This window comes from Centruroides vittatus, unplaced genomic scaffold (genome assembly GCF_030686945.1).
Source record: "Centruroides vittatus isolate TY-2023 unplaced genomic scaffold, ASM3068694v2 contig_487, whole genome shotgun sequence".
Lineage (NCBI taxonomy): Eukaryota > Metazoa > Arthropoda > Arachnida > Scorpiones > Buthidae > Centruroides > Centruroides vittatus.
The window spans coordinates 38,351-62,371 of NW_027122275.1; the positions used below are offsets into that span (position 1 = coordinate 38,351).

At 26.9% G+C, this 24,021-nt stretch overlaps 1 protein-coding gene across 2 annotated transcripts; it reads right to left on the minus strand.

The window, feature by feature from the left end:
• Positions 1 to 1,296: 1,296 nt before the first annotated feature.
• Positions 1,297 to 23,163, minus strand: tun (tungus). Of its 2 annotated transcripts, XR_010881164.1 has the most exons (7): positions 23,025 to 23,163; positions 21,054 to 21,153; positions 20,917 to 20,970; positions 14,823 to 14,974; positions 14,620 to 14,744; positions 1,482 to 3,700; positions 1,297 to 1,380 (listed from the first exon to the last, which is right to left on the minus strand). XR_010881164.1 is itself a non-coding variant. In XM_067273743.1 (6 exons), the coding sequence occupies exons 1-6, from the start codon at positions 23,096 to 23,098 to the stop codon at positions 3,597 to 3,599; spliced, it is 609 nt and encodes a 202-aa protein (XP_067129844.1). In that variant the 5' UTR covers positions 23,099 to 23,163; the 3' UTR covers positions 1,379 to 3,596. The 2 variants fall into 2 exon arrangements, 1 of the variants encoding a protein (XP_067129844.1); XM_067273743.1 differs by having other exon boundaries at positions 1,379 to 3,700.
• Between the last annotated feature and the right edge of the window lie 858 nt (positions 23,164 to 24,021).

A 24,021-nucleotide genomic window follows, 5' to 3' on the forward strand; every position in this document is an offset into this window, starting at 1 on the left:
ATTTACAGATTAATCAAAATTGTAATTTTTTTAGAAATTTTTGCACCTGTTTAGCTAGAGAAAAAAAAAAATGCAAAATTACAGATACGTATTTATAAGCACAGCATTTCTTCCTTTCAAATGTTTTATCATTCCCTGCAAGAAGTGATACATCAGCCTGTGACTTTCCTTGCAGGAAAGTGACTTTCAGGGTCATCTGTACGCTTTCAAAGTAATTATATACATATTACATATGCATGTAAAGATTGGATACAGAAACAATGATGTATAGTTTTTTCGCAAATTAATTTTTAAAAATCTCTCGAATTTTGATTGAAAATTATAATTATAATTCTAACTGCAATATATCATCCATCTATCAATAATGAATAACAAAGTAATGATGATGAAAATCAAGAAAATGATCATCTTGATAATATCAAAATTTGATTTATGAATTTTTCAAAATCTATAAATCATTAATGGATTTCTAGATTAGAAAGATTGAGGTGCCAATTTTTATAATGCATGGACACCGGTCTCTACGGAACCTTGAAACCGGGGATTCGAGTCCTACCCCGTGCCCCGAGAGACCGAGGCATTAGTCCGGCCCGGCCGTCTCCCGAAAATTGGAGTCGTCCGTCATCCATTTATTGACATTTACTTAAAAGTTTGAAGAATGTAGACAATCGGTCATAAAATAGGGGGTTGGAATTTTTCCAAGACATTAAAAATAGCTAGGAGATTGTATTGATAATGTCATATTTTCTTTTTGTTTTTCTTGATTAATTTCAAGGCCAACTATTGGAAATCAATTTGTTATTAAGTGTTTTATCTACAGAATAATAAATTTGCCATCTCTACAGATATGGCACTGGAACAAAATCTTTTTTCTTTGCTTCGCTCTAATATCAACAAACAAAAAAAAATTTTATCTTATTTCTAATTGAATTTATAATTTTAAAATTACAAAATTATCTTTACTTAAAAAACTGATTGAATGTTTAAAACTTTATCAATTTTGCATAGGAAATTGATTTTGGAATGTTTTAAATGATTGATATCAACCATTTTTTCAATATTTCTGGATGGATTTCGTGCCAAATTTGTTCTTTCCCATTCTAACAAAAATAATTTTTATATTAAATTCTAAGAAATTTTCTACGCTATATTAAAAATCCTTTTTATTTATGTAATTTGATGAGAAATTTTTGAAAATATCTCGTTTGGAAAAACAAAAAATTACCATTAAAGCCAAATAAAAAATTAAAAAATAACAAACAATTTTTACTCACAGATATCAAATTTCAATTATTTTTCTTTTTTTCTAATACTAAACATTTATTCCGCACAATAGAATTTTGCTCTGAAATCTTGCAAATATACCCGGTGCCAAATATTCTGTTAAAAAATAAACATGATCTTTATTTCTTCTTTAATATAACATACATAATTGTTTTATATTTTTTAATCCGTAAAAAAAATAATAAATAAAGGCTTACTACTGACACAGACTGCGACTTTACACTTTACTCCACGTCTTCAGTTTTGAATTTATTATTTTAAAAGTAATTAATGAGTAATTATTACATAAATAGAAATTTTATGAAACTTTACATTCTGCTATTATTATTAAATTATTATATTAATAAATGTATAAAAAGAAGAGTGCTACTTTTAATTGCTTCAAAGTAATGCAATTATTAAAAAGTAAAACAGTGTACAAAATGAAATAAAATTAAGTACTAAAATAGCAATTTCTGCTTAATAATCTATTAAGTAATTTATTTATAATTTTTCGGCTCCTTTAATTATTTACTCTAGCTTTTACTTCATAATTATCTAAATGAAATTATTTGCGTAAGTTGCATAAAACTTTGATGAGATCTAACAAAAACAATCAATTTTTTTGTAATTAGTTTGTATGTTGCATTTGGACTTGACAAACATCTGCTGTAATATATAATAATAATAATTATTATTATTATCTTTTGGCAACAATACAATTTATTTTCAAATATATTTATTATAACTAAGGTCTAAAAATTCTACAAAATTTCAAAAATAATAATAAATGTATGATTTAATTTATTTTTAAATAGGATTTTACAGAGATTTTGATGCTTAATTTATCAGCAAATCTCATACGTAATAACAAAAATGAAAAATTAGAAATGAAATACTATCTTATGTAGTTTGAATTGTATTTAGAATAAATTGAATGCTAAGTTGTTGCTTGAAAACCACTGATTAAAAACGGTCGCTACATAAATCCCACAGGAACTTATTGTTCGGTAACAGCTGCAATATTCAACATTTTAAACATTTATGTATATGTTTATTAACAAACCAGCCATAAAGTAGAAATGGTAATTTATTTGGCTGTGTCATTTTTTAGAAATATAGAATCCATTTACAGTCAAGAAGTGAGGTCCTATTTTACAGTAATATGGCAATTAAAATTTAAAATGAAAATGGTATATGCAATAAAATTACAAATAAAACAGTTAAAATATACTAATCAAAATTCAATTTGAAGAACTTATATATTTCTTGCCAATTTTGTTTTTATCAATTGATTTGATTTAAAATATTAAAATTCCAAGTTCAGGAAACCAAAATTATTCATTATCCAGTGATACAGATTTGTGGCCATTCTATGACCATCTTCAGCTTATAATGAATACAAGTAAACAATATAGAAGAGCATTGGCCTACAGACTGAAATCAATCTATGAAATGTTTCTAGAAAAAAAAATGTGGTATGAAGTAATACCATGTTTTCAAAATATATATATTAATATAATATTGGTAATTATGTTGTACTACTACAGTACATACACACCTGACAAATAAAGACAAAGACACTGACAATTAAATACCGTACAGGTTCTCGTCAAATCAGGAAAAATATTCCCGATCTACCGCATTAATTAGCTCGAGAAGCACTGATGCAGAACACATTTGTGTTAACACATCATTCATTTGTATTCATTGTAAGCCAAAGATGATCACAATGACAGTAACATTTTCAGTTTTGGTTTCCGAACTTAATATTTTGACATTTTAAATTACAACACAGTGCTGAATTTCATGACAGTTGATGAATTTATACATACCAATATTAATGCTTAAATTTTCAATATTCGATAGATTAAAAAAGAAGTAATTTATGATTGTAACCTTTTCAAATTTGGCACTTATGGCCAGTTTCTTCAACTTTTAGTATTTGCTTGGATGTGCCAAAATATACAGAATAAATTTCATATATTTTAAATGTCTATTATATATATATATACATATTACATAACAAATATGTCCAATCATTTGAAAACTATATACATCTAATTCATTTAAAATGAAAAGAATTTACAATCTAATTCAATTTTTAAGTATTATCTATATTATCTATCAAAATTTTAAATATTTTGTGATAGTAAAATCTTTTTCTAATTAAAAATATTTAACTTCGGCTATTATAAAAATGAATATAAAATATACTTGTGCACAAATCAATAATTTTAAAACTTACTTAATGTAAAATGACAAATATTCTTGCAAATATTCGCAAATGTTATATACAATACATTTGTTACAGTTTACCAATTTTGGTTTTCTTAAAAAGAACTGAATTTTTCTTCAAATTTTTTAATGCTCAGAACCTCCCCAAAACCTCTGTTGGGATCCATGCTTATGAAGTCATCTAAATTACTATTAAATCCTGTAAAAAAAAAAATTCGTTTTTGATAGGTTCCAAAATGTTTAAAGTAAGAAAATTTTCTAATTATTTATCATAATTATATTATTTGAATAATAAAATTGGAGCAGAATAGTGCACAAAAAAGATTCAAAAGGGACAAAATAGTATTCCAAAACAGCATTTCTCAAACTTTTTGCTCGTGAGACCCAACATATTTGTAATGGTTCGGCCACCCAAATGTTTATAATATAAAACAAGCAATTATTTATTGTGACATTGTCACAGCATCAGCAGACAGACGGATGTAACTCATAGTTTGAGAAACACTGTTCTAAAATACCAGATATAAATCATCATCCAAAAAAACCCCTCTAGTTACTTAGAAAACAAAATGTGCTTAGATCTGTTGCTATGGTTATAATGGATCCTGATGATAAATATATAGCATTTGAAAATGCTTTAACCGTTTTTATATGATCTTCTACTCCATTAAAGCCATTAAAGCATTTTTTGTTATAATTTTATTATTTTGGAGTGTTAACTTTATTCAAACATTATAAATATTTTATTAAATTATTCTCTCGTTTCTTTAATGGCCACTTTTATCAAAGACCTACTTTTATCGACAATTGCAAAATCCGATAAGAAAAGTGAAGCCATTCGTCTTACGCATCTCGAATAAAGATGCTCGCTGTAATTTAATATAAGAATATTTGATAAAATCTAAAAATAATTTTATAAATGGCATTTTGAAAGACAATGGAGTTCAGTTAGATAAAATTTTTACTGATCATTTTTGTAATAATGTTTCTTAAACAACAATAAATTAGAATGATTCATATCTATAAAAACAACTATGTTTTCATTGTATTTGTTTTAAAATAGTTAAAATATTTTTTCCAAAATGATCTAATTACTCATTATTTTAAAAAGTTTTTCATCAGATACTGTATCATTTTTCTTTATTAAATAATGTAAATTATTTACGCTCCATTATACACTCTTCATTTATACATATTTAAACATTATATAATCAATTAATTAAAATTTTGAAATATTACAATTAATTAAAAACAAAATAGGTATCCTCATCACTGTTGAGGTGTCAAAAATTCTCATTAAAAACAAATAAGGGTAATGGCCATATCCAGATAAACATTCCATACTGTATGCCTTTTTTGTCCACATCATGAGCTTGGCCAGGTCGACAAGAAGGCAAACATAATGACCAAACCATCTGTAAAAATTTCTGAGAATCTGACCTAGATTCAAATCCAGATTTCTTAAAGTGGCAGGTGATGCCTTTGCCTGTGTTAGACAGCTGTGTCTAGACAGAAAATACAGCAGGCAAAACTGACAGATAATACAGCATAAAAAATAATGTTACACACTTCGAACAAATTAAAAGTTCATTAATTTAAAAAGCAAACACTTACCATATTTCCCTGCAAATAAGAGCCTATTCTTATAAGTGAAAATTGCTCATTTTCATATTCTGAAAACAGACAACCTGCTTTGCTTATAAGAGCACTGCGCAGTGCTGTATCAATGTAAATTAAATGTAACTGATACAGTAGTTATTCGGTGACATCTCTGTGGTAACCATTATTAAAAATTAAAAGAAAAATAAATGCCTATGTTACTATGAAAGTTTTTCTCTTAAAGAAATAGTGAGTTTTATAAGTACTTTATGTATATTCTGTAATTTTGTCCCTTTTGTAAGAATATGCTCTTCTATGCTTGGAAATTAATAAGTTGTATCAAAAATGTCTCCTAACAAAATAATTTAAAAATAATACAAAAATTTAGTTACTAAGAAATAAAACAATACCATTAAGAATAAAGAATTTGATTAAAATTTATCATCACACATCAATCACACCAATGATAAACAGCTGTCTGTAGTACATACATGCGTATGTATGTGTATGTCTATATATAAATATTAACCAGTAGATAAATTCAATTGAAATATAGTACAAAAGTCTATCAGAACGCATTACACACGCATGCAATCAAGAAAAATAAGAACAAAGAGTATGTCCAGCACAGAATATGGTAATATATTAAGTTTATTTGGTCTAAGTTAGACTTTTTAAGTAGTTTTTTTCAGATACTGGAATCAAAGAATCATATAGATACACCATAACATAATTTCAAATTTTACAAATAAAAACTTGTGAAAATGAAAAAAAAATCTTCACAGTATATTACGTCTACTTCAGTAATATTATTGTTTTATTCTTATTTTACTTCATTGATATATCAATGTCAGTTCTCTCTGCAGTATACTTCTACTAAGAAAAATACCAGAAATATATTAATGGAACTAACTTAAGATTAAATATTTTTCCAAATTTTGCTATTAAACCTTAATTCATAATTTGCCAATTTATTAAGATCGAATGTTAGTTAATTTCCATTATTAACATAAGCAATAAATTGTATCAGAATTTATTCTACGCAGGGTATTCAGAGTTTCAACAAAAATGTGATAGATGTTTATGTTTGTGTCAATTGTATGTGCTTTACATTCTCCATTTGTAAACATATTAGAATTCATATCCTTGTATGTTAAAATTATTGCATTAACATTAAATGATGTGTTAGAATACCTTAAATTAGAATTAGCAGAAAATGAAGTTTGGTTGAAGAAGAAAAGGTTTTAAAGTAGGACATCTTATTTTGTTTAAAAATCAATTTCTTTAAAAAAAGATCTTTCTTTTAAAAAATAATTGATGAAACTTCAGAGTTAAGTACGAAAAGTTCAATTTTATCTGGACCACATTTCATCAGAGACAAAATAACAAACGATTCAACTTATCATTCTTAACTGTGAAGTTTCATCAATTATTTTTTTAAAAGAAAAATCTTTTTTTAAAGAAAGTGATTTTTAAACAATATAAAGAAGCTGCACCATTGATATTATACATATCTGTTACTTACAGAGCATCTTATTTTGTTGTTGGGTAAAAGAAAACATTAGTGGCAACTGTAGTGTGCTTGCTTTGTGCCAACAGATTATAACACCATGTGATAAAAGCCCAGTGCTCCTGCAAATGTGATTCAGGTGGCTGCAAGTATATTGCTGCTGCACTTCTATTTCTTAACAGCTAATTTTCATTCAAGTCAAAAGTAAATATTAATTAAGAAGGGCTGTCTGAGGACTTATTAGTAAGAATAGTTCAGATAATTTCTTATAACAACTTAAATAAATATTTTAGTTACACTTATAAATACTACTACAAATTAACTATTGAAAATCACCAATTTTTTACTACAAACTTATTTCTCTACACCAAATCTTGCAATGTCTATCAATGGCATAACTAACACTAACATTTATATACAAAACTAACCCAAGTCTACAGATAGTTCTTAATATTTATTAAAAAATTGTGTTAGGCAAAGGGAAAAAATGAACAATATTCTTTTACATGCCATGGGTAAACGATAATTATTCATTTTTTAGGTATCTTTTGGAGCTGGTGTTGGTACAACTGAGTTGTTCTGTACAGCTCAGTTATACCAACATGCAAAAGTATCAGGATAGGAGTAAAATCCTTGATTTCTACATCAGTATTCCAGCTTTGCATGTCCAAAGTTGATGCTCTGGCTTTAAGTAATCAAATACAACAGAAATTTCAGAAAATGCTGATACAAAGTATATAGTGCTTATAAAACATATCAAAAACAGACCTTAAACTTTATTAGTAAGAAATGCACCCATAATCATCAAGTTTAGTAAAATATGATAATTTTAATGAATTTTATGCATTCCAAACCTAAAAATTTGTTTATAATTCTGTTTGCATACTGCAACAACGTCAATCCTGACTAAGATAGTAAATTTGTTCATTTGGTTCTTTAAATTATGGACATGAGTGTACTTGAGTATACAGAAATATGCAAATTATTTGAAAAACTCATTACTTTGCTTGTCTATATATAAGTTAAACAAAAATGACTTCAAATTGCAATATCTATAAACTGATTACTATAAATAGCAACAGCTTTATTCCAGATTCAAATCCTATAGGCTAATATTTGTCATTATTAATTAAGTTTACCAATAAGTAGTAACAAATATTGCTGGATTATGATTTCCAAAATTGCAATTATCAGAAATTTAAAACAATTGTTCACAAATGAGCGTGTTACCTCCTGAAATGAATTTTTTTATTCGGGCCAGAAAATTCTTTAAATTTATACATATTTAATGAAAATAACTTGAAATACTAAATGATTTGATATATATTATTGGAACTGAACAATTTGTTTACGCTGTGTGTGCATTTGAGAAATCACCTCAAAATCTTTAATGCAATATTTAGCATCATATCTTATACTCATGAATAATAATTGGATAAATTAATAAACTTTCTTATCAAAAGAAGATTGAAAATAGCACTGAATTGAAAAAAAAAGTAAGTTACTAAGTTAAATAGTACCTAGGGCCAGGAAAAATCACAATCTCCCTATCAAAAGACAAACCAAAAGATACATTTAACTGTGTCAAATCAGGTTTATGTTTTTAAAAATTTTAATAATCTTTCTTATGTAAATCATGAAGAATAGAGTTTTGGCTTTAAAATCTCAAAAGAAAGAATAAAAGAATAACAGATATTTGGCTAAAGATGTAAACAACTCTGATATAGTGATGACCTGGTAAGCAATCCGCAAATTAGTGGTAGTGATATCAAAACATGTCATATTATAAGTTGTCAAATCACAGAATATCAGAAGAAACAAAAAACTTTAGTATATTATTTGAAATTATCTTTAGTGGTTCTATATATAAATTTTCTTAACTTAATTTTTAAATTATCGTATATTTCCGCAGATAAGACGACCTTTAGATAAGACAAGGTATAAATTTTTGTCAAAGTTTTATAGTTTTAACATATATCTGTCCTATAAGACAACCCCCAAACTATCAATAGCCTATGAATTTACTTTAGATCAGCAGTCATCATCTGGATAATAATACTGTATAGCAGTGGCGTGCCGTCATTGGAAGCGATGGAAGCGCCGATTCCACCTTCCAATGACCTTCCCTTGAATTTTATAAAATATAAATTTTCATATTTTAACGTACTTTGAATTAATTAAAATTAATATTTTATTATAACTGCATTATGTATCTTTTACAAATTTCTATACTACATGTGAATAAAAACGATAAGATTGCTAATGTATATTCGAATAATTCGGTGGCGGAAGGAATGTCGAAACCGGGTCAGTCTCCAATCAGCCAGATTATATAGGCATTAGCACATGCGGTTTACAGTGCACCAACCTCACGCGGTTTAGCTGGTAGAAGCGACACACTCGTAAAGAGTCCAGCTTTATATCCCGGAGCGGTTGTGGGCTGTTAGCCGCCTGCTAGATATTCGGCCACCCTCGCCCGATTATGTGAATCACGAGCAGACTAGATCAACGGCGGGCAACCCGCGGGCCAGCTACGGCTGGCGAAAAGTTTCTATCCGGCCCGCGAGATCTTTAATAGATTATTAAATTGGAAAAATAACTAATTAATAGTTAATTTTCCAATTCTTTGTAATTTTCGAAAACGATAAGAGAAATAAATGTAGTAATTAACTTTTTATTTATTTATTTCATATTTGCAGACTAAAAAAATTACGAGTCACAAGAAGGCGTCAATTAACTACTATGGCGCGGAAAAAAACGTAAAATTTATTCTGGCCCATGTTATAAAAAGGGTTGCCCACCTTAGACTAGATTTATAACAACCCAACTGATAGGAGTTTACTGGCACGTTTTTATGATAGTTCTGTATAGTTGACAGGAGTTTAAAAATCTCCATTAAAATATTTGATATATTTATTCTGCGTTTATTCCGCTCTCCCATCTTATATTACTTACGGATTTCAATGTTAAACCGGTGATATTACGATTTAGTATGTCCCATCTGTAAGGGGATGCGGAAAAAACGTGTACAATTCTAGTACAGTGTTAAAAATTAACTGTTACTTTGGCAGCATCATTTACAACCAAATTTAATGAATGAGACGTACAGTACATACAATGGTACAAAAAAAAGCTCTAGAATTTATTTTCTTTAAATTTACGATTTATATATCCGTTGTCATAAAAATTTGTCTTTCCACTGTTTTCCCAAGACTACAGATATTCAGGTACAAAGTAACTGGTTTCGACTTATTTCTACTTAAGAAGTGACTAAATAATTAAGAGATTAGGGAATGGGGACATAAATAAAACCCTGTTGAAAGAGCCAGAATTTTACTTCAACAAAAGCTTAACAGAACCAATCACTCGCTCAGTACAGTGGGAAACTGATTTCCGTGTACACCTGGTATTAAAACGAATTAGTTAGAAAACGAATGGCTATTAAGTTTAACATAGTTAGATTTTTACAGCTACGGTGAGAAACGTTTAAAATTTACAACAGCCCTGTGGCGTCCTTTGAGATATGCTAGTGATGCGACAAAAGAGGCATTTGACATTGACCGGTATCGGCACCCTTGGGATTTGGCACGCACACACTCACTACACACCTACCTGGACCGTCACCAGTTCCATCCATTAGCTACTCGTATCAAGATATTTGACTAAGTGGATTGTTTTAAGATTTAAAAAGTAAAGACTATTTTATGTTATTTTTATGTACGTTTCTTTACGAAGCTATATTTTAATTATAATTTTTTTTAAACGTATATTAATACAATCGAACAATACATGGTACCAGGTATGTATATCCACCGCACATTTTATTTCACCGAGTAAGTTTTTATAATTTATTTTTAATTTTAGCCCTTATATCGTGGCTAGCGATTCAAAATGTAATTGTGATATTAAAAATACATTTAGAGAAGTCTACAGTTTTTACTGGCTTATCGAACAAATGAATACGAATGGACCCTAGACCAGTGATTCTTAACAGGGGGGCCACGCCCCCTGGGGGTCCATAAGAAGTTTGCCGGGGGCCGCCAAATTATGCAAAATTTCCTTCAGAATATAATAAAAAGAAAATTGATGTATAATCCGAATATCGTATTGAAAAGTGAAATAAGAAAGATAAAGTTTTTTTATTTAGTTTTTATTTATTTATTTTGTATTTCTTCCTACATACAACTTTGTTAGTACAGAAGAAATAAATGTAAATATGCTACTTACACCGCAGTATTTACTTCTTTTATTCCAAAGCAATTTTAAGAAACTATTAATGCTTGGAATTTTAAAAATAATTAGGAAAAATAGTAGGCTTTGAAAATTTAAATATTTTTGCAAAAGATATGCAAAATCCTTACCACAAGTGGGCGTTTTAGTTTTAGTTTAGTTTTAGCATCGACATTGGATCGATTTATCGACATTTTTCTTATTTTATTTTCTGTTAAAAATTAATGAGTTTTCATGTTTAATTGTGAAGTTTGAATGTTATTTAAATAGATAATGAAATAATAAAGTTATGATTTACATTTATTATATAAAAAATAAAGCAATAATAAAAAAATCAATTTATTATAGATAAATTATCAAATTATCAAATATAAATTATTATTAAAAAATGGGGGTCACAAAAAATTATGAAATATTTGGTGGGCGGCGAGTATAAAAAGGTTAAGAACCACTGCCCTAGACCATCACTGATGCGCAATTAACTGATTGCCCCTGGAAGTCGGCTTCTTACAGAAACACAGCTTCCCTGTCATCAAATGTCACGGCACGCCACTGCTGTATAGCGTATACGGAATTATGTCCTATTCATAATTTTTCGAACGAACAAATTTTATTTTCTGCCTTGCTATTGCTGCAAACGTTCGCACTGTTTCGGGCATTCGGGTAATGACCTTGACTATTCAAAAAACGTCATACGGGTTATTCTATTTTGTGGACATGCCCTATTCTCTAGTAGTAAATAATTACGGTTTGTCCATTTTTTTATAATGGTTTTAATTTATATAAATTTCAATCTAATTTTTTGTATCTGTCCTATAAGACGACCCCAAATTTTGAGGACCTTTTTTTATGATTCAACTATCATCTTATCTGCAGAAATATACGGTATTTATTAATTACATTGTTTTTTTTTTATTAGACAGTTTTCTTCCGTCATCCAAATAATTCAAAAATAATACGATCCTTAGAAAGTTTGGACCAATTTTTCTAGGTTACCTGCAATGTGATGATGATGTGTTAAATTTGTTTAAAAATATTCAAACATTGAAAACCCTTTGTGTTAAACTAGGTAGCCTGAATGTTAATGCACTTAAAATTAAAATTTTTTAAAAAGCAAGCAAATTTATAAAGCAAAAGTTAATGAAATTACTAAATCAAATTTAAATTTATTTTAATTTTTTATTTTTTGCGTGAAACGACACTAAAACAATTTCTATGGTTATGTCACAAAATAAAAGTCGTAATTCATTTTTTAAAATTGTAATTAAGGGTTCAAAAATTGCAGGCAAAACTAAATAAATAATAATAAATTAATAATTATAAAAACTAAAACTAAATTAATACTAAATAAATTAAACCTAAAAATTAATTAAAACTAAAAATAATAATATAATTAAATAATGTAAATTAATACTCTGCCTTTACACTGAAGCTGAAACCAAATTAAAAATAAAATAAAAACTAATTAAAATCAAATCAATTGAAAATTGAAACGTTCTTAAAAAATGTTTAAAAGCTATCTTGAAATTTCCAAAATATAAATCAAATTAATTTTTAAATTTACATTATTTGTGTGTGGTGGTGACGGAACTTTTTGCTTCTAATGTATATACAGATAAAAATTATTAAAAATAATATAAAAACTAAAATTAAATCTGTATTCTGTATATAACCAAAGGCTGTTATTCAAAAATAAACGTAAAGAATAGTTGCTACAGGAGCAAATGAATAGCCATCTCTTGAAGTCCAAATCAAAAGTGAAGTCTTTTTGTCTCTCCTATCCCTACGCAAATTTCTTCCTGGCCATTTGTTAACCCTTTCTACAAATTCATGCCGAGTCCACGGGGGAAGTTAACACATGGACTTTTTGAGGAACGAATTGTAGACCCCACCTGCAACCTGATGTGATCTACTTGAATGCTAATTCTTTGTAAAGTGTTGGTTTCAGTTTAGTTTCATTGGGGATAGAACATTTTGATCTTAATATATATATACATTAAATAGAAAAAGCATTTTTTTATTCATATTCAATGATATATATAATTGATGTGAATGAATTTTGAATGAAGGGAACTTTCAAAATATCATGTAAAATTGCACACTATTAAATCGCTTATGCAACTGTTTTATCACGTTTCTTAGCCTAAAGTATTTTTCACATTAAACTGCTAAATTCTGGTAACCATATTCCTTAATGTTTGTCAGTTTATGTTTTATGACTCTACTTTAAATGCTGAAGATTGCTCTACATTCAGCCATCGTCAGCATTAGCTCAATTAATTTATTAATCAAGCAATTGTATGCCCTTTATTAATAAATGTCTGTCGATTATCTGACTCAATTATGGCACTATCATTGAGATAGACATTATACATTTCCATGCTAAAATATTGCCATTTGTAATTATCTAAAATTTTAAAATATTTAAACCCCTTCCATTTTTTCATAATGTAGTTGAGAAGAAAATTTTGTTTCAGAAAATATTATACTGATCATGCCTAATGAATGCATATTGAATTTAACAAATTTATGTTTATAAAATAACAATGTTTACATTTGTTAAAATTTCTTAGAAAAAAAATGGCAAAATAAAATAAATAAAAACTATTACATATAACTTATAATAATCATGTAATTTTGTTTTCTTCTCACAATGTAATAATGTTTTGTTTTCTTCTACGTAATGTATACGCAATTATATATTATTAAATACAAAAACAAAATTAACCTAATTTTGTTTATACAGTTTAGATTGTTGTGTCTCATTTCGACATGGTTTCTGGACTGGCTTGTAATAATTAGAATTACAACCACAAAATATACATAATTACTAATTATTATTGTGAATATTTACAATTAATAGATAACCGTATGTTTATTATTGTTATCCTAGATTCAGTCAAAAATATATCAGATTTTTATTATAATCAATACCAATACTATTAAAAATCTTCATGATTTAATCAAATGTAAAATTAAGTATAAAAAAACAAAAACTTCAATGGAAATAATTCTCTTGTAAAGAACTAATTGCATATTTTCATATTCTTTTTAATAAAGAACATATTTAATTAATGATTACTATTTTTATAATTGTTATTGATCCTAGAATAACTGAATTATGGTTGTTAAACAGTAAGATAATCATTAAAAAAGAAGAGAAGACAAAATAATTAAAATGTATATTTTTCACATATGAAAGTACTGTCAAGTAAATAAATTAACTTAGTAACAATTCTTTAAATAATAAGATAACTTATAAATTTTATTTTAAATACAAATTTTAAACAGAAATCTGTTATAAATTAAGGTAAAAAAATTAGTATATCATTTAATCAGGTATTAAAATCAGAAATCAGATTATAACAATTATCAATACCTGTGAAACTATTTTTCATCTTTAGAAAAGAGCATTCCCAAAACATAACTTATCAAATAAAGTTTGAATAAATAATCTGCATTAAAAACTAGATTTTGCAGAACAAAGGCAAAGATACTTTACATGATAAGCTAAGATTTTAAAATATTCTTGCCCACAGATAAGAATAATTTTACAAAAACATTAAAAAGAATTCATTGTTATCATCTAAATTCTTAATTCTATGTTGGATCTTGGATATCATTAATTCAAAATGGACTCATTAATAAAAACAATCAAGATTAAAAAATCACAAATCATTTTTTAACGAGTTCTTAATGTATATGTTTCTCAACTTATTTTTTACATATTAAGATGATTGACATATTTATTAACTATAAGACATTATTTTTTATCTTACCTGGTGCTTGTATGCATGGATATGGAGGTGGTGGCTTGATCCAGGACCCATCTAATGCAATCATACGTGAACGATCAGAAGAGAAAGTTTTCATAAAAGTCTCAGCTAACATTATTCTAAATGACCTAAAATTAAATTAAATAAAATAAGAATAATAATTAAAATATAATATTGTTAACAAATTTAAATATTCAATTTTATACCTGTGATATTCTAATTTCAAAATATCGTCAGAACGAAACGTTTGAAGAAAATATGTATTAAAAGTTGTGGGAAATGGTAAGAGACTATCCAAATCATAAACCAAAGCTTCACTATTATCACAAGGTTTATGAATAAATATGACATGATAATCCTAAAATTTTAGAATTTAATTAATTAATATATAATTACAATATTACAAATTAAATTTGCTATATGTGAATTCAAAAATTTATTATTATTAAAATATGATTTTAGTATAATTTTAAAATGCCTAAACTTTAAATTTAGAACTAAACTGTTTGATGGCAATAAAAAATTTGCAAATTATTACACAGTTAACTCTTAAATAAGTCAAAATAGAAGGAATAGAGAAATGTCAAGTTTACAAACTTTCAGGTTACAGAAATGACTCCATCACTTTAATGAGAAAAAAATTGCGATTCAAGCAATACAACTAAAATTAAATATGTTAGATTTTTATTACTATTTTATTTTTATTGCATTTTCAAAATGTTGTACTTGCTTTGCACCTCCTCAGACTAGAATGCCAAATTCTTTTACAGTTAATTATGGGCATATTTTTTGTTATCAATAAATCTTTAGTTTTCACTTGAACTCCATTTCTGTTTACTTCAAAATGAAAATGGTCCACTACACTGATTACTGCATTTTGGTACCAATGGCAATGTGTACATACATACAGTATAAATTTTATAGCCAAATTTGTATGTGTGTGTGTCTAGTTCTAAGAAAACTGTAGACAAATGCATTAGGTGTAACTGATTAATCAAATTAATCAGATATCAAAACACATGTTTCATTACATTTTGTAATTGTTAGTTTTAAATTTAAATTGGCCAATTAAGAGATTTCATTAGATGCAAATATCAGAATTTTTTTGTTTTTTTGTGTTGTGACTTCAGAGGTAATAAAGTGTTACATAATTTGCATGTTAGCAAATATATATAATTAAATGTTTGTTTTTATTTCATATTCATCTTAATGTGGTCCATCCTCTTCAAAACACAACAGAAAGTATACAAAATCAGACGTGAACTAACTTAACCAGAATCTTAAATTTCAAGTTAGCAAAATCCTTCAAAACTGTTTCAACTTATATAGACAAACAAAATGCATTGAGTTTGTGAGTTATGCTGAGATAAAAATAAAATTCAACTTAACAAATGATTTAACTTAAAGAATTTCCACTTATCAAGAGTCAACTGTAGTAAATACAAAATGTTTGCATAAACTAATTATTAAAATGTTAAGATTATTTAATAATAATCAAAATATCACATAAAAAGATCAAATTTTTATGCAAGAGTAAATTTTCTATCAGTGTTCCCAGTTAAATTTCATGCAAAACCTAATTATATAATCATATGAATAAAATTTACATTATACGCTACTTAAATCAGAAGTATTACTTAAATTTAAAAAGTTTATACATCAGTGTATTTATTTATGGATAGAAAAATGTCTACAACTTCCTTTTCACACATGATATGATTGGTCTATCCATTCCAATCTAATTTCCATGTACACAACGTGTCTATTTATTGTTAATGCTCATTTCCATTCACTTCCCAAGTATATTTTATCCTAGTTTTATAATTTATATTATTTTACTGTATTTATTTATTTACTTTCTTCTTACTTGTTAATAATGCATTTATTTATTGTTATTATTTACATTCACTCAATGACCTGACATAATGAACTTTGTCCAACTTTTAAATTTAAAATTTAATGTTCTGTTCATTTCCATTTGGTTTCATTCTGACAAAAATTAAATTGACTTAACTGAAACTTGAGTGAGAATTAAAGTTCCTTATATCAACAAAGCAAACTAAACCAATTTCCAGCACAAAAATTATGAGAAATCAAACATTTTCAACCATGTTAAATGTGCATCTTTAGGCTAACTGACTTTCACAGGCATTAAAATACGGGGATTGCCATCCACTTGTTAAGAGGAGTGATATAAGAGAGAGAGAAGGGACGAGAGGGTTGTAAAACTACAAATCATAGATTGAACTTCTACACAAGAGGGAAGGAATCTCTAACTGTCTTAGATATTTAGAATAGAGATTTACAAAGCTATAAACTTTAAATATGGAAATTCTTTCCCTCTTCATGGAACCAACCTATGGTCTGTAGTCTTACAACCCTATGACCTCCTCTCTCTCTCTTATGTCATCCCTCTTAACACATGGATGGCAATCCCCTTGTTTTAACAGCTGTAAAGATCAGTTTGCCTAAAGATGCAAAATGTTCACTTTCTCATAATTTTTGTGATGGAAATTGATGTAGTTTGCCTTGTTTATTAAATATACCCACTTTTGCATTGTTTATTGTTACTTATATCTTCAAATGTTGTTTAATAACACCCATTTTATCACCCTATCTTCATTTCCGAGGAGATAAACATATGACTTTTCTAATTACTTATTGGTAATTTTGCATCAATATTTTTCCAAAAATAATTTGCATATTTTATCAAATTTATCACTAAATATTTTAACTAATATCTATTATACTGTATATTGTATAAATTCATTTTGAAAAATAAAACCTAAAATAAAAAAAAAAAACCTAAAATTTTGTAACCAACTGTGTTTAAACAAATTTAAAACATTCAATTATAAAAACAAGGATTCCTAGCAATACAATATTAAAGCTGTTTGAAAAGTGATACACATCAATACAATGGAGTAAAAGTATACAAAAAAAAGTTGCTGGATTCAAACAATCCCATTTAAATGAATAATAAATATTTAACCTATATAACCTATATATAAATTATAAGCTTTTTAATAAGCAAGTCAAAAGCTGGAAGATGGAAGAATATGTTGAGAGATAGAAGAAAAGGGTATTTAAAAAATAAAAAAAAACAAAAGTGAATATGCAAAGAAAAAAGATCTAGACTGATCAAAAAGAAGGATTACAAGGAGATCTCATAGAAAAAAAAGGAAGCAAAAAGTATATAAGGAAGCTAAGTAAAAAAAGAGCATATCAATAAAATTATCTTTATGAACATCTTGAGTACTGGCTAGAAGTTACTGGACCAGTCCATTAACCCAAAAGATCTTTTCAAAGTCAATTTTTAAATAGCAAAGAGTAACTAAATCAATGTTCAAAAATATACCAATACAAAATGCTTATTTCAGAAAGCTAAATATTTTATTGAATAATACACATTTTCATCCTGATCTAGGATAAAAACACTTATTATTATTCAATAAAAGACTTGGCTTCCTGACATAAGCATTTTAGTATTGGTAATAATATGATGCAAGGGATATATGATGTAGCTGATGTTCAAAAATATTCAGAAATAATACAAACATATGCTTTATTGGAAAATTCAGTATCACTGGGTTCTTTCCTTAAGAAAATAATGAATCTTTAATCTCAAAATTGATTGTTTTAAAAATTCTAAATGTATTGTCCGCAGAAATAGAAATTTCCACTTCATTTTCTGAAGAAATCTGAAAGTAGCTGAATTTTTAATTTATTAGAAAATTTTTAATATATGGAGCACACATAATACTTGGAAACATCCATTGATTTCTAATTCTGTGACCATAAGACATTTGAGAATTGGGAAAACTTAATCTCTCACATAAAAATATTAACAAATTTATTAAATTTTCTGTTCTAAAAGATTATTCCTTTGGTATATTTTCTAAATAATAGTGAAATAATTTTAAAATTGTATTATAGACAGATGCATTAATTAAAATTTTCAATTTCAAACATATTCAAATGAAAAATTTGATAAAAATTAAATGCAAATTAAGACTATGTTTGGAGTAATTATGAAGAAGGCCTCATAATTACTCTAAACATATATTTCTCACCAATAATGAAAATTTGCAATGAGTTGATATAAATAAAATCTATTACCACTGATCTTGGCATCCCCATCCACTGATCATAAGATTCAACTCAACATAAAAACTTAAGATTAAAAGAAAAAACATTCCTTTGCAGTTTTCATACACCTAAAGTCTTTAAATAAATAACTTTTAATAACAAGAAAAGCATTTAAATTCAAATATTTAGCATTATAATTATATCAAACATTTTTTGACCTGATGCAGATCCTAAGGGGATCAAAAACATTTTTCATAATGTATTTAAATTAAATTATATTTGCTGGTATAGTTTAAAGGTTTTAGTGGTGTTATTTAATAACAAGGAAAGAACAAAAGAAAGTAATTTCAGCCTCATGTTTAAATTTAACCAAATCATATATTGATTATTAAAAAATAATAAAGATGATGCTGATCTTCAACAAACTTTGCATTCTGATGAAAGACAAAAATTTCAAAACAGTGTCTATGTAGATCATACTTCCTGACCTCAAAATCTTAGTGTCAAAGAACATCAGTACGACTCTGGAAAAAGTCTTTATTCAACATTCCTTTCAGCATTTGCAGCCAAACAAGATAATGTAATTTGTTAGAATAATGCCATCATAATTAAGCAGATTACTCTGTAGTTAAGTAAGAAGTGCTAGAGATCAATAAATACAGCATAAAAGAAAGGTGCATAAATTATCGGAATGTCAAGAATATATTTGATGCACAGGTTACTGTATTACTAAACTGTCTTACATAAATATTAAGTACTAAAGTTTTATATTCTATTTTATGTAATCTTTAGTTTTTTTAAAATATGCAATGTCAAATAAATTAAATTTTTCAATGTATTTGAATGAAATATATGCTATGTTCTTATACTCAAGTTTTTGAATCAATGTTCTAAAATTTCATAGTTAACATAGTTAAAACTTGATGAAAACTAATTGAATTACTTGGAAACATTTGTTTGTGCAAAAAATTAAATATTAGAAATCAAAGGCTTATTTCTCATATTAATAGCAACATTTTATAAACTGCATTTATCATTTTTATGACTGATAAACTATATATTATGTAAAGGCAAAGTATGTGCACCAAACAAAAGAATAATACAGTTGACTTCGCATAAGTCGACACCCAGCTAACTCGACACTCCTCGATTATGTAGTCAATTTTTCGTGGTCCCGGCCGAATTACATAGGCAATAATGTTATTAACCTTAAAAAACTCGATTTACTTGACATCGTTTAACTCGTCACCACTGGATAAATGAACATACTTTTTCTGTTTCACACCTTTTACACGTCTGATAAATCGACTCCCCCTAAAAAATGAGTTCACACCATACAATAAGCTGTGTGGTGTGAACACATTTTTCAGTGGGGAGTCGACTTATCAGAATTCTAAAAAGTGTGAAACAGAAAAAGTATGTTGATTTATCCAGTGGTGAAGAGTTAAACAGTGTTGAGTAAACCAAGTTTTTTAACATTAATAACATTATTGCCTAAGTAAGTCGGCCGGGACCACAGAAAGCTGACTAATTAACCTACGGTGTCGAGTTATCCGGGTGTCGACTTATGCAGAGTGGACTGCATTTAGGATTGTAATAAAATGCTTCTATAAAGAAAATATAATATTTTCTTTGTAATAGACATATTTCAAACATATGTTAATATGAAAAGTTGTTTCTGATCTGATAATGAGACTTAAAAGCTTTGAAGAAAATTATCTGAAATAAATCTAAAATTTTTAAAACTAGTGATTCTCAATGCAAAATGTATTGAAGACAGATTTTTCAAATATTCTATCAAGGACCAGTAAAAGAATAAATTTATTTTTACATACAATTCTTTATTCATCTGAATAAATCAAATCAACTAATTTAATCACAAAATAAAAAAACTAAATGGGTTTTTATTAAATAAGTAATTCAACATATATAATAAATACAAACAAAAAAAGTAACCAACATATTGTTATTTTTTTACATTGAATAATGTTTTGATTCTGGAAACTCTAGTTAAACATTAAACTGTTTACTATCATTTACTTCTGTATATTATTTGTACCAAATATTAAAAATGGTAAAGATAATTGCAGTCAGATGAATTTATACATTTTTGTCACTATCACATTGTAATCATAAAAGAGGAAATTAGCCTTTTACAAAAAAATTATTCATATATCAATATTTTACAAGATAATTAATATTTAAACATACCCATATTGTTAATCCATCTTCATTCTGTGATGCACCTTGTTTCCATAAAGGTACCTGTAATGTATCATGATTATTAATTTTCAAAACTGTTGCTTTTTAATAAAAAATAATACAATTAAATATTAAACAAAACTTACAGTTTGATTCCTATTTGAAATAAATACTACAAAACAATTAGGTAATAAATTAGGTTGTGTGTCTTTAACCTTTTCACAAAGTTTCCAAACATTTTCTTCACTTCATGAAAAAAATAAAAATATAATTAGTTGAATTTTAAAAAAACAAATTCATTACTAAACTTAAAATTTTGTTCTAAAATCAGAGAACTAATTACACTTACAATCTATTAAGCTTATTTCAAAAAACGTTTCAACTTATAAATACAATCATCTTGAAATGTAACAAAGTTATGAAACAATGTGAAACATATTATAATTAGTCCAATATTCATAAAAAAGAAACAGTATTTGAGAATTTCTAATAAAATAACCACTGTTTTTGCATTATTTTGTTAGAAGAAATGCTAAACAAGCCTTTATGAAATAAACTGTACATCTGTATAGGCAAATTGAAATTATTGTAACAATTTAACAAAAACTAATATGAACAATTTCTTTCTCTATAATTTCTATAACTAATTATTATTATTACAGTATTACAAAATTAATTTTGCTATCAAAATCGTTTTCTATAAATACAATTGAATCTTTTTAATTCAAACACCAGAAGTAATCATAAACTTTTGAATTGCACATTTTTTTTTCAAAATTACTTTTCTGTAAATTACAAGTGTTCATCAGTATTCCATGTTCTTTGATGCTATCACATTTTTTTCTTTACTTTCTTTTCCATTTCTGATGAACTTTACCTATTTTTATGCTAAAAGATATAATTGTGTACATACCACACTGTATACTATTGTATACATATACATGTACATACCACAATCGTGTACACATTATAAAACTAGTTTTATAATGTGTACACGATTCAATAATATTATATAAAATATTTATTTATTTATTTACTAATTACAATTGGTACGTCTTGACAAAAGATGCCTCCCCAAAACAAATATGCATAATTCTACAATATAATGCCAAGAATTTTGCAGTTTAAAGATCTAGAAAATAACAATTCCATAATTCAACGTCAGCAGAAAACAGATTGAAATATACTGTTTATTGGAAATATTTTCAAACTATCTCGATTCACCAACAGCCGGTCTTAGAAGAGCAAAATAGGATAATGACCAGGACCACGATGAGGGGAAATCTGAAGATTTTTCCCAAATCCAGATAAAAGTTACGGGCCCTCAGTGATTCCTACCCCTATAAAATTTATATTATTTTCACTAACAGAAAATAAAATCTTTAAGATGTTTTTAGCTTAATAAAGAACTGTGAAATTGCATGCCATCTACATGTTGGGGCAACGGTAAGATCACCGAACATAAGAAAAATCTATGTATTTCATTCGTTCAAAAAAAAAACAAAAACTAAATTGTTCCAGTTTAACCTCTGGCCCTAAACAAGCTCTCAACAGCCTGATAATTAGTTCTTCTTTGTAATTCTTGTATACTGTACTTTTACACAGAAATGGGTTAATGTTACCTATGGTAGCAAACATGACAGCTCATCTCCGAACCAATAGGGACGCAGGTTCTAACCTAACCTAACCTATTCTAATTAATTACCATAATTATTGCCAACCAAATTATTAGAATAGGGGTAATTAATTAGAATAGGTTAAGTTAGGTTAAGTTAGAACGTGTGTCCCCACTGTTTCAGAGACGAGCTGCCACATTCGCTACCATAGGTAACATTAACCCAGAAATGTATACCTACTCATTGCATTTATTTGATCATGTTAATTAAACAAACACATTAAAATAAATCAATGACCCTATTTATAACTATTTTACAAACTTCAAATTTATCATATAATTATTTTAATTTCGCAATACTTAAACATCAAAACATGAATAAATGTTAAATGAGTAATTGAAATTTTAATGTTTTGGTTAATTAATGAGCATTCACATATACATTTATTCATTACAGAAATATAACAAATTAATTCGTGTTGATCTGCATTTAAATACTTACCAATAACACGAAGTATACATACATTCAGAACGAGCGGGTAAGGTTAACTTCTGCAACGTTTCTAATTCAAACATTTCTAAAGAAACTAAACACACTTATTACTCGTTCATGTCAACACCATCCTCTTCCAATCAAAGACAAATCGCCACCTATCGGAATATAATATTACATAATTTTTTTTTAATAATTAAAAATTTCTCTATAAAAATTTAATAATTTATTATTTTTAAAATAATTACATTTTGATTTAAAATAATAATATATTATTAAACTACTGTTACGGGTTGAGAGCGGGATAAGAAATAATTAACATCGGATATAGGAAACAGTCGTAGCATCGGATTGTTAAAGTAATAATTGTGAAAGAAATTCCTTAAAAAAATTTAGTTTCAATTATCAAAAGGAAAGAAAGATAAAGGACGTGAGAGTGTTGTTGTCGTCCTTCTATCGGGTGATTTTACTGTAGATCAGTTGTTATAACGATTTTATTTGCAAATTTAGAACGCTATACCGCTCACCGGAAGGCTGAAAACTTCACAAAAAAATTTACTATAACTTTGTAAATTTATTATATTCAATCATAAAAAAGAAAATATAAGACTTAAATTCGCGGGAAGTAAAATAAAATGCGTAACAAATAAATAAAATTATTCTTTAGTATAGGTCGAAATCGCATTTCTGTTTGATTCAGCTGTCTTTATTATATAATCTACCAGCAATACTTTAAATGATATTCCTTCGAGAAACAATTGAGATACTTTCAAAACTAATAATCTTGTTTATAAAAGTAATTTTAAAATATTACGTAACACATTACTCAACAAAATTAATTACTTTCAAAACTCTTCGGAAGTTCGTAAAAACCGCAAGCTGTGTCTAACGCTGGAAATTAAAGTTTTGAGACGTTTATGACGCTGTACCACGCTTAATTTTGTATTTCCAGTTATTTATATTGCTTTTAAATAACTTAAATATTTTTAAATATAAAATAATTTGT

Bases quoted from the DNA above. Each gene is read 5' to 3' on its own strand.
- tun (XM_067273743.1), bottom strand. From the start codon at position 23,098: ATGTTTGAATTAGAAACGTTGCAGAAGTTAACCTTACCCGCTCGTTCT. The intron at 14,745-14,822 runs GTATAAAATTGA...ATTTAATTTTAG, and splicing joins TTGAAATTAGAATATCACAG to GTCATTTAGAATAATGTTAG. The intron at 3,701-14,619 runs GTAAGATAAAAA...TTTTTTTTACAG, and splicing joins TCCATGCATACAAGCACCAG to GATTTAATAGTAATTTAGAT.